The 14,595-nt window shown below is 30.6% G+C and overlaps 1 protein-coding gene across 18 annotated transcripts; it reads right to left on the bottom strand.

Annotated features, from left to right (window-relative positions):
* Positions 1-226: 226 nt before the first annotated feature.
* LOC126685707 (uncharacterized) lies at positions 227-14,171 on the bottom strand. 18 transcript variants are annotated; one of them, XM_056106296.1, is made up of 8 exons: positions 11,145-11,251; positions 10,534-10,682; positions 9,780-10,000; positions 9,234-9,385; positions 9,033-9,124; positions 2,036-2,079; positions 1,877-1,939; positions 227-439 (listed from the first exon to the last, which is right to left on the bottom strand). In XM_056106296.1, the coding sequence occupies exons 4-8, from the start codon at positions 9,369-9,371 to the stop codon at positions 402-404; spliced, it is 375 nt and encodes a 124-aa protein (XP_055962271.1). In that variant the 5' UTR covers positions 9,372-9,385; positions 9,780-10,000; positions 10,534-10,682; positions 11,145-11,251; the 3' UTR covers positions 227-401. The 18 variants fall into 18 exon arrangements, 3 of the variants coding, with proteins under 3 accessions (XP_055962271.1, XP_055962270.1, XP_055962272.1); XR_008791012.1 differs by lacking the exons at positions 9,033-9,124; positions 9,234-9,385; positions 9,780-10,000; positions 10,534-10,682; positions 11,145-11,251 and adding exons at positions 2,353-2,504; positions 2,900-3,121; positions 3,231-3,362; positions 3,656-3,804; positions 4,301-5,086 and having other exon boundaries at positions 405-439; positions 2,036-2,243; XR_008791016.1 differs by lacking the exons at positions 9,033-9,124; positions 9,234-9,385; positions 9,780-10,000; positions 10,534-10,682; positions 11,145-11,251 and adding exons at positions 2,353-2,504; positions 2,900-3,121; positions 3,231-3,362; positions 3,656-3,804; positions 4,301-5,087 and having other exon boundaries at positions 412-439; positions 2,032-2,243.
* Positions 14,172-14,595: the final 424 nt, after the last annotated feature.

The following is a 14,595-nucleotide window of genomic DNA, read 5'->3' as shown; positions in this document are numbered from 1 at the left end:
CATAATTCAACCTAAAAGTATCAATTCAGCATCTGTATTTTTTCTATCATAATTATAAAAAAAAAAAACTAACACTAGCTAAAGAAGTCCAAAAATAATAAAAATATGTGATGAAAATATAAACTGAAAAAATGTGTCTAGGCGGTAAAGGCGGTTACAGAAACGCAGAAGATGTTTGACTTTACACCAAAACGAAGAACAAAGCACATGGTAGGAGCTAGTGATGGATGATAATTATTCAAAACAAAATTATTTAACTTAATTTGCACTTCATAAATTATATTAATCATGAATGTTTGAGTTTGATCAAAATATAAAAAACATTAGATTTGAGAACAAAGCGGGCACCGGCGTCGAGATTATTTTCGTTCGCCAGAGCTTCTTCAATCTTAGCATCTTCCTTAGGCGCTGCTACTGCACCCATCTCTCTCTAAAAACACTACATTGCAAGAGCTTATTTTAAGAGAGGGAAAAATAATATATGTGCTGAAGACAAGAAAATATTTATGTGCATATATAATTTATTTTTTCAATTCTCCTCCTAATTCTTGTTTACTTCACTTACAAAAAACAGCTAAGTTACTGTAAATTTGAGTTTTTTCTTTTACATTTGAAATTGAAGGTATGCATTGCCGACCATTAATTATATGTTCATTAATTTAAAATATATAAATAGTTTTTTTTTTAAATAGATAAGCATTTTTTTATAATAAGATTTTTTTTATCCGAGTGCTATTTTGCACGTGAAAATTTAATTGTTTATTTAGATCTATAGTCTTTTATTAGCGATATGAATTATTTTCAATCATTTTTCTATATAATAATCTATTACTTGACATACTTTTTATTCTTTTAATCATGAAAATTTAATATAATAAACTTAGAATGGCCATTTCATAAGTTGAAATTTTATAAAATGAATGTTTAATATCCAAATTTCGAATTTTTAGTTACAATTTTGATTTCTTTTGTTCAGTGAGGCAATGTGCACTTGGGTGATTAATATTTTATAAAATAGAATACTTTCCATGTTTCGCATAGTTGCTGATATAGTCTTACCTCAGCTAAGTAGCTAGCCTGTGATAAAATAGTACACTGGGCACAAAAGATATACTAGTTAATGATAGATTAATTGAGTATTATTTTCTTTGTTTTGTCATCGAGCTTAAGATAAAAGGAGGAGGATTGCTCATATTCAAATGTGGCAATTATTATTATTTTTACTAAAAAAGTATCTGCTAAAATTAAAATAAAAAATTGACATGTAACAACATCTTTTACTTCACATCTTAAACTTCCTACTTGTAGTTTTAAAATAGTATTTTTAATAGTAAAATTGGATATTACTAAAGGAATTAAAATGAAGACATAATGTTCAGTTGATAAATACCCAGATCAAACAATTGGTTGAACTTCAAACATTACATATAAACTTATAGTATTTTAGCTACAAATTAACTCCATTTTAAGCAGAGTGTTCGAGAAACGAACTCATACCACCGTTTTATTTCGTTTCCATTTTCTAAATTTTCAAGTTTTATTTAATGCCATTTGGTGGAGCCAGTTGAAGAAGTTTTGAGGTATGTACCTAAAATTTTGCAATTTTTTAATTCAGTTTGGAATTGACAGCGTTATTGACGAAACACAATACTCATGCTAAAATTATGAAATATAAGACAACGAACAGGGTAACAATTTACTACATAATTCAGCAAACTTCTGTTATCTTAAAATTATATAAAATATTAGGAAAAAGAAGATATTAAACCTGTATGAAATATAAGACAACGAACAGGGTAACAATTTACTACATAATTCAGCAAACTTCTGTTATCTTAAAATTATATAGAAAATTAGGAAAAAGAAGATATTAAACCTGAATTGCAGCCCGATAGAAAAGCTCTTCGCCCACAGAACTTGCAAGAACAATCAATATAAACTGCAAATAAAATCACACCATATACTATTGTCATAACAGATGTTACAATTCAATGCATAATACTAAAATTACTCCAATTACGAAGAGTTTACCTACCAAGGTGACATTCCATAGAAGAAACTTCGTAATTCCTACATATACTATTGTCATAACAGATGTTACAATTCAATGCATAATACTAAAATTACTCCAATTACGAAGAGTTTACCTACCAAGGTGACATTCCATAGAAGAAACTTCGTAATTCCTCATCTTCCACATCTCGGATAGCTCGAGCATGAGGTGACAACTTCACAACTTCATCCTATAAAACCACCCGAATCAATCAAATACAAAACATAAATCAAGTTAAACAATTTGTCAATCAACATAAACAAGAAAAATTACCAAGCAATCAAATATTATATACATACATCAAGTATAAAGAGAGAAGCCATAATTGGTGGAGAAGCATATCCAAGTCCTTGAATAAAAGCATCCAAATTCGGATCAAAACCTCCCAAGCTGTCAATTTCCTTTATTGAACAAATAAACCTTCCTGCTAAACCCGTTGCTCCATAAATACCTATTCATAATTAAATAACACCGCCATTTAATCTCACTATTCACTTTTTAAAAATATTCCCATCACTTAATAAATAATAGCAAAACATAAGTATCCTGCTGAAAGAAGACTTTCAATCCACTTGGCTTGTTGCTCAACTTCTTAAGCTAACAATGACAAGTTATGAAAGTGTTAATTAAACTATATTCAAATTTTGCAACTTCTTAAGCTAATAATAACAAGTTATGGTAAGAAAACATAACAAAAAGGGAAAAATTAACTCTCAAGTTAGCTAACCTAGCAAGAGTAACAACAAAAGAATCCATACTGATAAAGTTTGAGTTGCAACTGCAGAAAGTAGATGCAACAGTGATCTTTTGGAGACTTACAATTCTTGCATAAAAATCAAAAAATACCTGTATTGCTCTCTTGATTTAAGGAGTCTACTAACTCAGTTTGAAAGGTGTGTTGGCTGCTATTTAAAGTAGGTAGAGTTGTAGCTGTTCTTTGAGAGGCAAGTGTGCTGCTGCTTTTCAGCGGATTTGAGGAAGAGGCATTAGTCGGTGGTATAAACGAAGACTGAACTGAGTTATATTAGGAAAGGTGATCTTCCTGGAGCCATTTTCAGCAAAAAAAACCTGCCATGAAAAATAAATAGTTGGTTACATTACAGAAGTAAAAACAATGAGTCTCTTATTCAAATACAACTCATTTTAACCATAATACATGAGTTAAAATAATACAAACCTTTAAGAAAATCAAACTCTACATTTGAATATCCAAGTCACTATCCATATCCATAGGAATACTTTCTTCTTCGGAATCACAATAAGTATCTAAAGTATCATCTTCCTCATCTTGTATCCTCTAATTCTTCTGCTAAAAAGGGTGACAGTAGGGAATAGTTATCCACATTAATAAGCACGAGTACTAATCTAATAAAATTTATAACCTTATGCCAGAAAGAGCTCCAAGATTTTAAATTAAAACGTAATGAGCCTCTTATCAGCTAATATCACACATATTGACTTCATATTCAAGTACTTCCTACTATGTATAAACATTTCTTATATTAAATTCTAGAACAATTTTGTCTTTCATGGTTAATTTTCAGATAATTTCGTATAGAACATAGAATTCTACAAGAGAACAAAGCATTATAAAAAACTCACCAGAAGTTGTAATGAAATCAACCTCTCCGTTTGGAGGAAGCAGCTCTAGTCTATCAAATTGCAGCTGTAGATAATCATTATCATGATCACAACGCCTCCGTTTGGAGGAAGCAACTCTGGCTGCGAGCAATTTGGCGGAGCAATGATACCTAAGGACTAGGTAGCACGGACACTTCATTCAATCAACGTGTCCCGTTTCGGAAACGTTTCGGACACTTGCCGTTTCGGACACGAAACTTCATTTTTTACATAGGAAACCTTAAAATAACACCGTTTCGCCGTGTCCGAGTGTCCCGTTTCCCCGTATCCGTGTCCGTGTCCGTGCTTCCTAGCCTAAGGAGAAACAACAAAATCAAAATAAAAAATTTGGTGAAATCAAAACAAAACGAATTTGAAAACAGGATAAATCACAAATCCAATCAAACGTGGAATGAAAAATGAGAAAGATGAAATTGACTGTCACTGCGATACAATTTAAAATGAACATTAACATGTAACAAGCCAATTCACATCGGTAACCAGAGATTCCATCAACATGACCACATACATACATCACATCATATAATTAGAAATGAAGATTGAAAAAACATGAACTATATCAGATTAGGGTTAATAAATCATGCTAAAATAGTAAATGAATCTTACCGATTTGAAATCGAAATGAGAATATGAGGCAGAGCTTAATTTTAATTGAGAGCAGAGAGATTCAAAATAGAAATCTAACTAAAAGAATCAAAGGAGAGCTGAGAGAATGTTAATTGGAAAAAGCGAGAGAGGTGCACGACTATGGCGGAAACGATAGTAGTTTTACTTTTACCTCTCAGAGAGATTTTTTTTTTTCGGTATTTAATTATAAATAAGGACAAAATAGATAGTTTGGTAGCCTATTTTTCTTATTTGAAGACTAATATATTTAAGTCTCTAAAAAGTTTCGTCCCTAATATGTGATTCTGTTGTAGTGAGTAGCTGTATAAAAACATGAATTGGATTCATCTGGTCTTGACTAATACGGTGGCTGTTACCACGATTTTATGGTTCAGAATTCGAGGTATACCGTATATGCTTACTTCATACAACAAATGTGGTGAATTTTGCTTTCATCTGTAGCTTCATTTCTTTTATTTTTATGATGACCGGTATTCCCACCATTATAATTTATAAACAATATTCTTTTGATGTTCCATTTCATCATATAATTTAATTTTAATAATATTTTAAATTAAATTTTATTTTTTCAAACAAATTAATACAGAAGAAGTAATATTAATAAATAACATTTCATCCTTATTTTCATTAGCTAACCACGGACTGCGCTTCACTACAGTAAAATAAAACCCCTAGTTCAAAAATGTATTATATTGCTTCAATTAGAGATATTTTTGTCAATTATTTAATAAATTGATGACTTATAAAACAATATTTAATAATTAATTGAATAAATCACAAATATGAATATAATAATTTTGATAAAATTCTGTAAATATTTTATACAAAAATTTAATTATTTGAAATATGAATTAATTTATTATAAAAATATGCTTTTATGATTTTATACTTTGTTTTTTTTTTATCAATTATAGTACTCTTATTAATAGATTTTTATCATGCCCGGTCCTAGGGTCCCATATTTATCTTTTTTATAATATTCGGCATTATTTGTATATATGTCGAACCAAAATGATAAAGATTTCAATATAAAATATACTATATAGCAAACAATTAACAATTTTTGTTAAAAAACGAAAACCATTTTGTCAAAAATATATCCAAAAGAATTCAATCTCCTTTGCATTTATTCTAACACTATATATTAACCCAATATATTAGCCCAATATATTAGCTATAAATGCACGTTTGCATCTCATCATGCATGTTGCCTTAAAAATTTCACAAATTAACATGTTAAGCTCTTACAAACACAACTTCTAAGTTTCCAAGTTTATTTACAGAGCCACTAAGTTGGATAGTCAACAAATACCGAGCAATTTTTCAGTTGCCATTACCATTTCAGTCTGAGACAGAAGAGGAAGTGGACAGTACTAGTCCATCTTTATCTCCACAAGGACAAGAACCTCAGCATGAGATCATTGAAATAGAAGAAATTCAAATTCAACAGGCATACCCTTTTGTGTCAGAAATTGAAGAAGAACCGATTGATGTCGAAATACCCATTGATGCGTTGGAGATAGAGGATCAAAATCCTCTAATTCTTAAAAGTCGATGGAGGTATATATTTTTATCAGTTTAAGTGTATATTTACTATATATAATTTCTGGATTTTAATTTTTTGGAAATGAGATTTAAATGTCTTTATTATCTTCCATTAATTATTGTTTTTATTATGTTCGTGTGTCGGAAATAGATGCAACTTTCCGATGATTTTGTATGTCATTGCTATACTCGGAGGACTCCTCATAGGTTATTCGCTAGCAGTTGAAGGTATTTATTTTTAGTTTTGCCTAATTTATTGAAAATTTGTTAGAATTGAATTAATTAGTATTTGATTTCCAGTTAATCTGAATTTCGCATTGTAGTTCACTTTGTGTTCAACTAAAAGCTTCAACTTCCTATTAATTGGTCCTTTCAATTGTATAAATATAGATATAGATTATCTAGAATATAATTAGATAAATCTAATATTATCAATTCTAAATTAATTACAATTCTGTGAATAATTGTAACAACGAATAATATAAAGACATTATAAAAAAAGGGTATTGTGAAGCACGTGTTTGATATTAAATCAATATTATTTTAATTTTACTTATGTTTTTCAGGTGGGATTCTTGCTATGGATACTTTTATGGTGAAATTTTCTCCTAAACTTTACAAAGAGGCGAGGCATTACAAATTTAACAACTACTTTTGGTTTACAAGCCTCCAACTCCAATGGTATATTTCATCAATTTATATGGCAGCTTTTGTATCAATGCCATTTGCTTTTATGATGAAGAACAAATGGGGAAGACAACCGACATTACGCTTAGGATCAGTTATAATGGTAGCGGGAAGTGTATTAACTACCATTAGTCCTCATTTTAGTGTTCAGTCAATTGCGAGATATACCGTGGGAATTGCTATCGGACTTCTAGTTCAGGTAAATGTTTGTTTTCGTGCCCAATTTAATACTTATATCTTTAATTTTCAAAATATTTTTTATTATTTAATCATTTTGTATCTAGTAAATCTATTTAAAAATAGAAGGTTATCTTTTACTTTTTTCACTGTTTTTGATTTATTTTATAATGGAAAAAATTACTCATTAAGAGTTATAAAATTTTAAAGAAAATTGTGTAATAGTTTTAAGATTCATTCATTTAGAAACCGGGGATTTTGATTTTGATTTTGATTTAGAATTTAGAATGTATGGGTATTTGTTTACTTTTAATCTTTAAATTTTATATCATAAGGTATAATAAGTTATTGTAGAAAAACAATAACTAATGTCCCTTAAAAATGACTAATATAAATCTTACAAATATTTTCACTTGTAACTTATATTGTTTGAATGCTTATAGGTAATACCCACCATCATTCTTGAGATGGGTCTGGACATAGAGAAACAATTAACTTTAGAGTTTGGATATTTTATGGCTATTGGTTCTGCATTGGCTTCCTGTTGCAACTACTTAGCCTCATATCATGTTGTGTTGGGGTGGAAGTTTTCTAAAGGAATTGTTATTCCACCTGCGTTTCTCGTATTTGTCGGCTCATTCTACATTTATGAGACACCGTTCTGGTTGATTGAGCATAGAAGACAAAATGAAGCTAAAGCTGTGCTAAAAAAAATGAGGTGTGCAATGAATGTGGATGATTTATATAGTGAAATTGATGAAAAGGTATTAAGACGTACAATTGATAGTAATGTCCAAGATCGGCGAAGCCGTCCAGCTTTAGTTATCACTATTGTGGCTAAGATATTAGTTCAGTTGTTGGAGTTTTCTGTATACACCAACTATGGACCGTTTCTACTACGATCATTGGACTACAATTCTGATGAGGTTTTTCTTTTTCCGGTTATATCTTCAGCTCTGAGCGTTATAGTCGCATTTATTCAGCCATTGATTTTTATGAGATTCGGGAGGAGGATACCTCTTATTATAGCATCATTCCTCATGCTTTTTTCTCTGGTACGTATCTTTTAGTTTCTTCTCTTTTGCGTTAATATTCATATTATCATACACATTTAATGACCTTGTTTTTTTTAAGATAACAAGGAAACAAGAATTTGAGCAATAGGGTTAGGTATAAAAAAACATATTAAGGGTTTTTAATCTCAACTAATAAAAATTAAGATATACAAGATATTCAAAAATATTTAACTATCAATTTTTTAAATTGAAGAAGTGTTTATTTATTTATTTATTAATTATGATTGATTTTTATACAGATGTCTGTGTGGGTTGTATTTTACCTTCAAGGTTCCTCTCATTTCTATCTTCAGACTCGTGATGTTTGCATCATTCTGAGTTTGGTTGCTTCATATATAGCAGCTTATAACATTTGTTCTGGACCAAAAGAGTGGTTGAAGGTATCATTTCCATTACGTAGCGGTGAAGTTGGATCATTCTGGGGGGCTACTACATCCATGTTTGTTTGTTTTTTTACCAATATGTTTACTATGCATTTGGTGTATGCTCTAAACGTACACATATTTTTGTATTATAGTTTTTGTGCTTTAGGGATGTTTTTCTTTATTATGTTGTTGGTTCCCGAGACCAAAGGTGTACTTATTTATAGTATGCCGAGACAAGTTTGGAGCCAACACTGGCTATGGCGAAAATATGTATTTTACGGCGATGATTATGTATAGAACACAGATTAGCATTTCACATTCTATTTATTAAATATGTATCCTAAGCAAATTATCTTTATTTTTGTATTTGATTACCATTTTTTGTTAATTTTCTTCATATTTTAGTTCATTAGTAAAAGAAGATAAGCTAAACTAGAACATATACTGATTATGTCATGAAGCAAACTAGTCTAAAAAGTATGCACGAGTGGAATTTTTTGGATCAGATTCATCACTTAAATGTGCAATGTTCATAAAGTAACACTGAAAGCAACTATGCACCGTAATAAATTGACGAAACGCAAAACTCATGCTAACAATATGAAATATAAGACAACGAACAGGGTAACAATTTACTACATAATTCAGCAAACTTCTGTTATCTCAAAATATATAGAAGATTAGGAAAAAGAAGATATTAACCTGAATTGCAGCCCGATAGAAAAGCTCTTCGCCCACAGAACTTGCCAGAACAATCAATATAAACTTCAAATAAAATCACACCATATACTATTGTCATAACAGATGTTACAATTCAATGTATAATACTAAAATTACTCCAATTACGAAGAGTTTACCTACCAAGGTGACATTCCATAGAAGAAACTCCGTAATTCCTCATCTTCCACATCTCGGATAGCACGAGCATGAGGTGACAACTTCACAACTTCATCCTATAAAACCACCCGAATCAATCAAATACAAAACATAAATCAACTTAAACAACTTTTCAATCAACATAAACAGGAAAAATTATCAAGCAATCAAATATTATATACATACATAAAGTATAAAGAGAGAAGCCATAATTGGTGGAGAAGCATATCCAAGTCCTTGAATAAAAGCTTCCAAATTCGGATCAAAACCTCCCAAGCTGTCAATTCCCGTCATTGAACATATAAACCTTCCTGCTAAACCCATTGCTCCATAAATACCTATTCATAATCAAATAACACCGCCATTTAATCTCACTATTCACTTTTCAAAAATATTCCCATCACTTAATTAATAATAGCAAAACCTAAGTATCCTGCTGAAAGAAGACTTTCAATCCACTTGGCTTGTTGCTCAACTTCTTAAGCTAATAATAACAAGTTATGAAAGTGTAAATTAAACTACATTCAAATTTTGCAACTTCTTAAGGTAATAATAACAAGTTGTGGTAAGAAAACATAACAAAAAGGGAAAAATAAACTCTCAAGTTAGCTAACCTAGCAAGAGTAACAACAAAAGAGTCCATACTGATAAAGTTTGAGTTGCAACTGCAGAAAGTAGATGCAACAGTGATCTTTGGAGACTTACAATGCATGCATAAAAATAAAAAAACACCTGTATTGCTCTCTTGACTTAACGAGTCTACTAACTCAGTTTGAAAGGTGTGTTGGCTGCTATTTAAAGTAGATAGAGCTGTAGCTGTTCTTTGAGAGGCAAGTGTGCTGCTGCTTTTCAGAGGATTTGAGGAAGAGGCATTAGTCGGTGGTATAAACGAAGGCTGAACTGAGTTATATTAGGAAATGTGATCTTCCTGGAGACATTTCAGTAAAAAAAACCTGCCATGAAAAATAAATAGTTGGTTACATTACAGAAGTAAAAAAAATGAGTCTCTTAGTCAAATATAACTCATTTTAACCATAATACATGAGTTAAAATAACACAAACGTTTAAGAAAATCAAACTCTACATTTGAATATCCAAGTCACTATCCACATCCATATGAATACTTCCTTCATAGGAATCACAATAAGTATCTAAAGTATCATCTTCCTCATCTTGTATCCTCTAATTCTTCCGCTAAAAAGGGTGACAGTAGGGAATAGTTATCCACATTTATAAGCACAAGTACTAATCTAATAAAATTTGCAACCTTATGCTAGAAAGAGCTCCAAGATTTTAAGTTAACAAAGGTAATGAGCCTCTCGTACAGCTAATATCACATATTGACTTCATATTCAAGTACTTCCTACCATGTATAAACATTTCTTATATTAAATTCTAGAACAATTTTGTCTTTCATGGTTAATTTCAGATATTTCGTACAGAACATAGAATTCTACAAGAGAACAAAGCATTATAAAAAACTCACCAAAAGCTGTAATGAAATCAACCTCTCCGTTTGGAGGAAGCAGCTCTGGTCTATCAAATTGCAGCTGTAGATAATCATTATCACGATCACAACGCCTCCGTTTGGAGAAAGCAACTCTGGCTGCGAGCAATTTGGCGGAGCAATGATACCTAAGGAGAAACAACAAAATCAAAATAAAAAAATTGGTGAAATCAAAACAAAACGAATTTGAAAACAGGATAAATCACAAAATTTAATCAAACGTGGAATGAAAAATGAGAAAGATGAAATTGACTGTCACTGCGATACAATTTAAAATGAACATTAACATGTAACAAGCCAATTAACATCGATAACCAGAGATTCCATCAACATAACCACATACATAAATCACATCATCTAATTAGGAATGAACTAACTCAGATTAGGGTTAACAAATCATGCTAAAATAGTAAATGAATCTTACTGATTTGAAATCGCAATGAGAATACGAGGCAGAGCTTAATTTTCATTGAGAGCAGAGAGATTCAAAATAGAAATCTAATTAAAAGAATCAAATGAGAGCTGAGAGAATATTAATTGGAAAAAGCGAGAGAGGTGCACGACAATGGCGGAAACGATAGTAGTTTTACCTCTAAGAGAGATTTATCAATTCAAAGAACATTCTAACTTTTTCCTTTTTCTATTGTTCTTTTTTAAGTGTGCGACGATTTTTTTAAATATCCGGGGAAGCTAATTAAACTATAGGGATCATTAGAAATTAATTTGATAAATTTTGGTTGAAAAGTAAATTTAAGTAGGACTAAGAAAAAGTAAGAAAATTAAAAAAAATTAAAAAAAATATTGAAATAAAATTAATTAAATGTCCCAATATAATGATTTTGAGATTATTATCCATAATATATTTTTAAAAATTTATTCGGAAAGTTTTATCAAAAAATGAAAGAGTTTAAGAAAATAAAAGTTTTAGGACAAAAATAAATAATTTTCATAAGTCGTGGTTTCGATCTATTTTAAGTAATTAAAATTGAAAAAAAGAGTCCTTAAAAATAACAAGTGGCTATTTTAAATTTTGAAAGTGTAATTATAAATAAAGTAAAAATAAAGTTCAAGGGTCAATTGGAGATAAAAGAGGATAAGAAGGATCTGAACAAGACATTTGACCATCTCTTCCATATCTATATCACTAGTACCAAACCCTCGCTCGGGAGACCATTTTTTAAAATTTAAGCATAACCACTAAATTAAATCATACACAATTAATACGTACTCAACAATATTCTTAATAAATATACCAAACAAAATAAAAATTCTTCAATTAATAAAAAAGAAAATGCCAAAAATCTAATAAACATATATATTACTTCAAAGAAAAAACTATTGACATATATATACATATGTCGATCATAGATTGTCATGTAAATGATCAACAGAGGTTTTTTATAACTTTTTAAATGAATAAAAAAAAAATCCCTCAAAAAAAATCCCTCAAAAATAAATGTAAATGGATATAGCAAAAAGAGGGAGAAAATAAAGAATTTTGACGTCTAGCCTCAAAAGGTTATGCCATCTTTCTCTATACCGTTTTCATACTCTTCCTTCCAGCAGCTTTACTATCTATGCGCTTACTCTCTGTTTCTGTAGAATTACTACGAGCAGTATTGCACTTGTTAGTTTACTATAACTAAATATAAAAAATGAGGCTGCAAAGCTAAAATCATAGAAAATAGCAGTGCAGATGAACCTCTTTAATCCTATCGACAGATTTACAGCATGTTCAGACAAATGAAACAACACAAAACATCTTACTCCCTGTTCATTGAAAGGAGCAATTACGAGACTAAATTTTCAAATTCTTGACAGTTACGACAGACCAATAGCTCACTTTTGATTCAGAACAGGACCAAATATCATGAATCTAGTGTACACTTCCCCGTAAATCAATTTGTGACTCACGAAGTTTATGCCTAACTCTGAGAAGGTTGATGAGCTAACCAGATTTTATGCATTTCACAAATAACCAAATTTAACCAGAAACAATATTTTCCTTTTCATTCAACAACCATTAGGCACAGTTTGCTAATAATTAATATTCAGTTTTTACTTATTCTTTACAGCAAAAAAAAAGAGAAATCTTTTATCATTTAACAAAAAGTTCAATCAACATACAAATCAAAACTCAACAAAATATATCACTGAAGATAAAAATCTAATAATAAACTCATAAAATTTTAAAAAAATGAAAGAAACCTGGCATGACTAGACCTGACATATATTCATTGCATCATCAATAGTGAAGAAACTCATTCAATTTACCTCAGCAACAAAAGCAAGCTATACTTTCAAATAGCAAACTATCGGTTTATCTAACATTTTTGGAGCGGGGCATGAGGCTCTTCATCATCCATTCTGTAAAAATGGTGATCAAATACAATATCAATTGAAATACCAAAAAAAAAAACAGCTGAACAAATTGAGGTACAACTTATTTTGAATGTAAATAACCATTTACTATCAGGACTACATCAAACAACTTATATACTAAATGTATGACCATTTTCTAGCGGCAGGTGCCCAATAATATCTCCAAACTTTCAATTTGACAATTCAAAATTTTATTAAAAATAAGAAATCCACTACAAATCATGATAAAGTACATTTGAAAGAATTGCAGATTTAGATCAAATTAAGGTTAATTATAAAAACAATGCACCTTTGAAGGAAGAGAATGAAGGGCACCAAATAAGAGAGTTTTGAACTGGAAGACAGTAAAAACACAGATATCTAAAAATAAAAATACCACGCTGAACATCACGGAGTTAATACTCGTTGGCCAAAGAGACTTCGACGACTTTGGTAGCCACATCCACATCCACTCCTTATCTCGGATTTTAAAATTTTGACTCTATCCTCAATGCTCACCCCGACTCTGAACAATGAAATTGTAAATAATTAGAACAATGACCGTTTTGCTTCCAATTTCCACATCGGGTGCGAAATTTAGAGTAAATAACAAAGATCGCATATTCTTTTTTTTTTTGGGGGGGGGGCACTTTCACCCATGAAAAATTAATAAACGCAGACCAAATTTATACTTATTAATATTCAGTAAAATTAAGAAGAAGAACTGTACCGCTAAGGCAAATAATTTTAGTAACTTCCTTTAATTTTAACACTTGTGCTTTCTCGATAATCCAGGGACATGCTTCAAGCTATATAAATGCAATACACATCAATCACACGATATCAGAACACTCAGTTAAAAAAAATCTAGGTTATATGTACAGGTAGGAGTGACAACACGGGATTCTTACCGGCGGCAAGAGAGTTAATAGGACATGCTGGAGCTGATCTTGCTCATCAAAGTAAGCAACAGTTTCTAAAAAGATGATGAAGATGGATTAGAATTGGCGGCAATGGCCGGAGGTGGCTGAACAGAGACGGGCGGCGGCGGTTTTCTGACTTCCAGGCTGATTTCGCGGCGATTCTGACGGAATTAATTCGAACGAACCACAGGGGTGAGATTATGACCTTTCAAATATGTAAACTACAGTTTTTAGACTGGAACCGGCGGCAGCGGCGGCGTGTGGGCCACACAATGCTGGTGGCGGGTTCGTTCCAAAAAATAAATTATTTTTATAGTTTCTTTAAATACTATAAATTAAGTCTAAGTATTTTTCGTAAAAGGACTATATGCTAATTATGCACGGATTATGGGATAAAAACTATTGAAGTTTAAACGATATATATGTAAATGCCTAAAATCAAATAAAATGGAAGTTGTGCATAATTTGACGTATTAAGGATATGAAGTTAAGAATTGAGAGTTTAAAATCAATTTAGTATTATCGATTTTTGGACTCTGATATAATATTAATGAGATTTAAACGTCGGATCTAGAAATTTGGACGAGAAATGTCCGACGAGAAAATTTTACGAAAAATGTGAAATGTTATTTTCCCGAAATAAAATAAATATAGTGTAAAGAAAAGTAAATAAAAAGGAAAAGTAGAATAAGGAATTATTTATGAATTGTAAAAAAATTATAATTCTCGGAATTATAAATCGAGAAAATGATGAATT

This window comes from Mercurialis annua, linkage group LG6, assembly GCF_937616625.2.
Source record: "Mercurialis annua linkage group LG6, ddMerAnnu1.2, whole genome shotgun sequence".
NCBI classification, from domain to species: Eukaryota; Viridiplantae; Streptophyta; class Magnoliopsida; order Malpighiales; family Euphorbiaceae; genus Mercurialis; species Mercurialis annua.
The sequence above is the reverse complement of the archived record's forward strand: the minus strand, read 5'-3'. Positions and strand labels throughout refer to the sequence as shown.

Coding starts and splice junctions, on each gene's coding strand:
- LOC126685707 (XM_056106295.1), bottom strand. CDS start 9,371: ATGGGTTTAGCAGGAAGGTTTATATGTTCAATGACGGGAATTGACAGC. Junction 2,080..9,032: donor TTCTATGGAATGTCACCTTG/GTAGGTAAACTC, acceptor TTATGACAATAG/TATATGTAGGAATTACGAAG. Junction 1,940..2,035: donor TTCTATGGAATGTCACCTTG/GTAGGTAAACTC, acceptor TTTTATTTGCAG/TTTATATTGATTGTTCTTGC.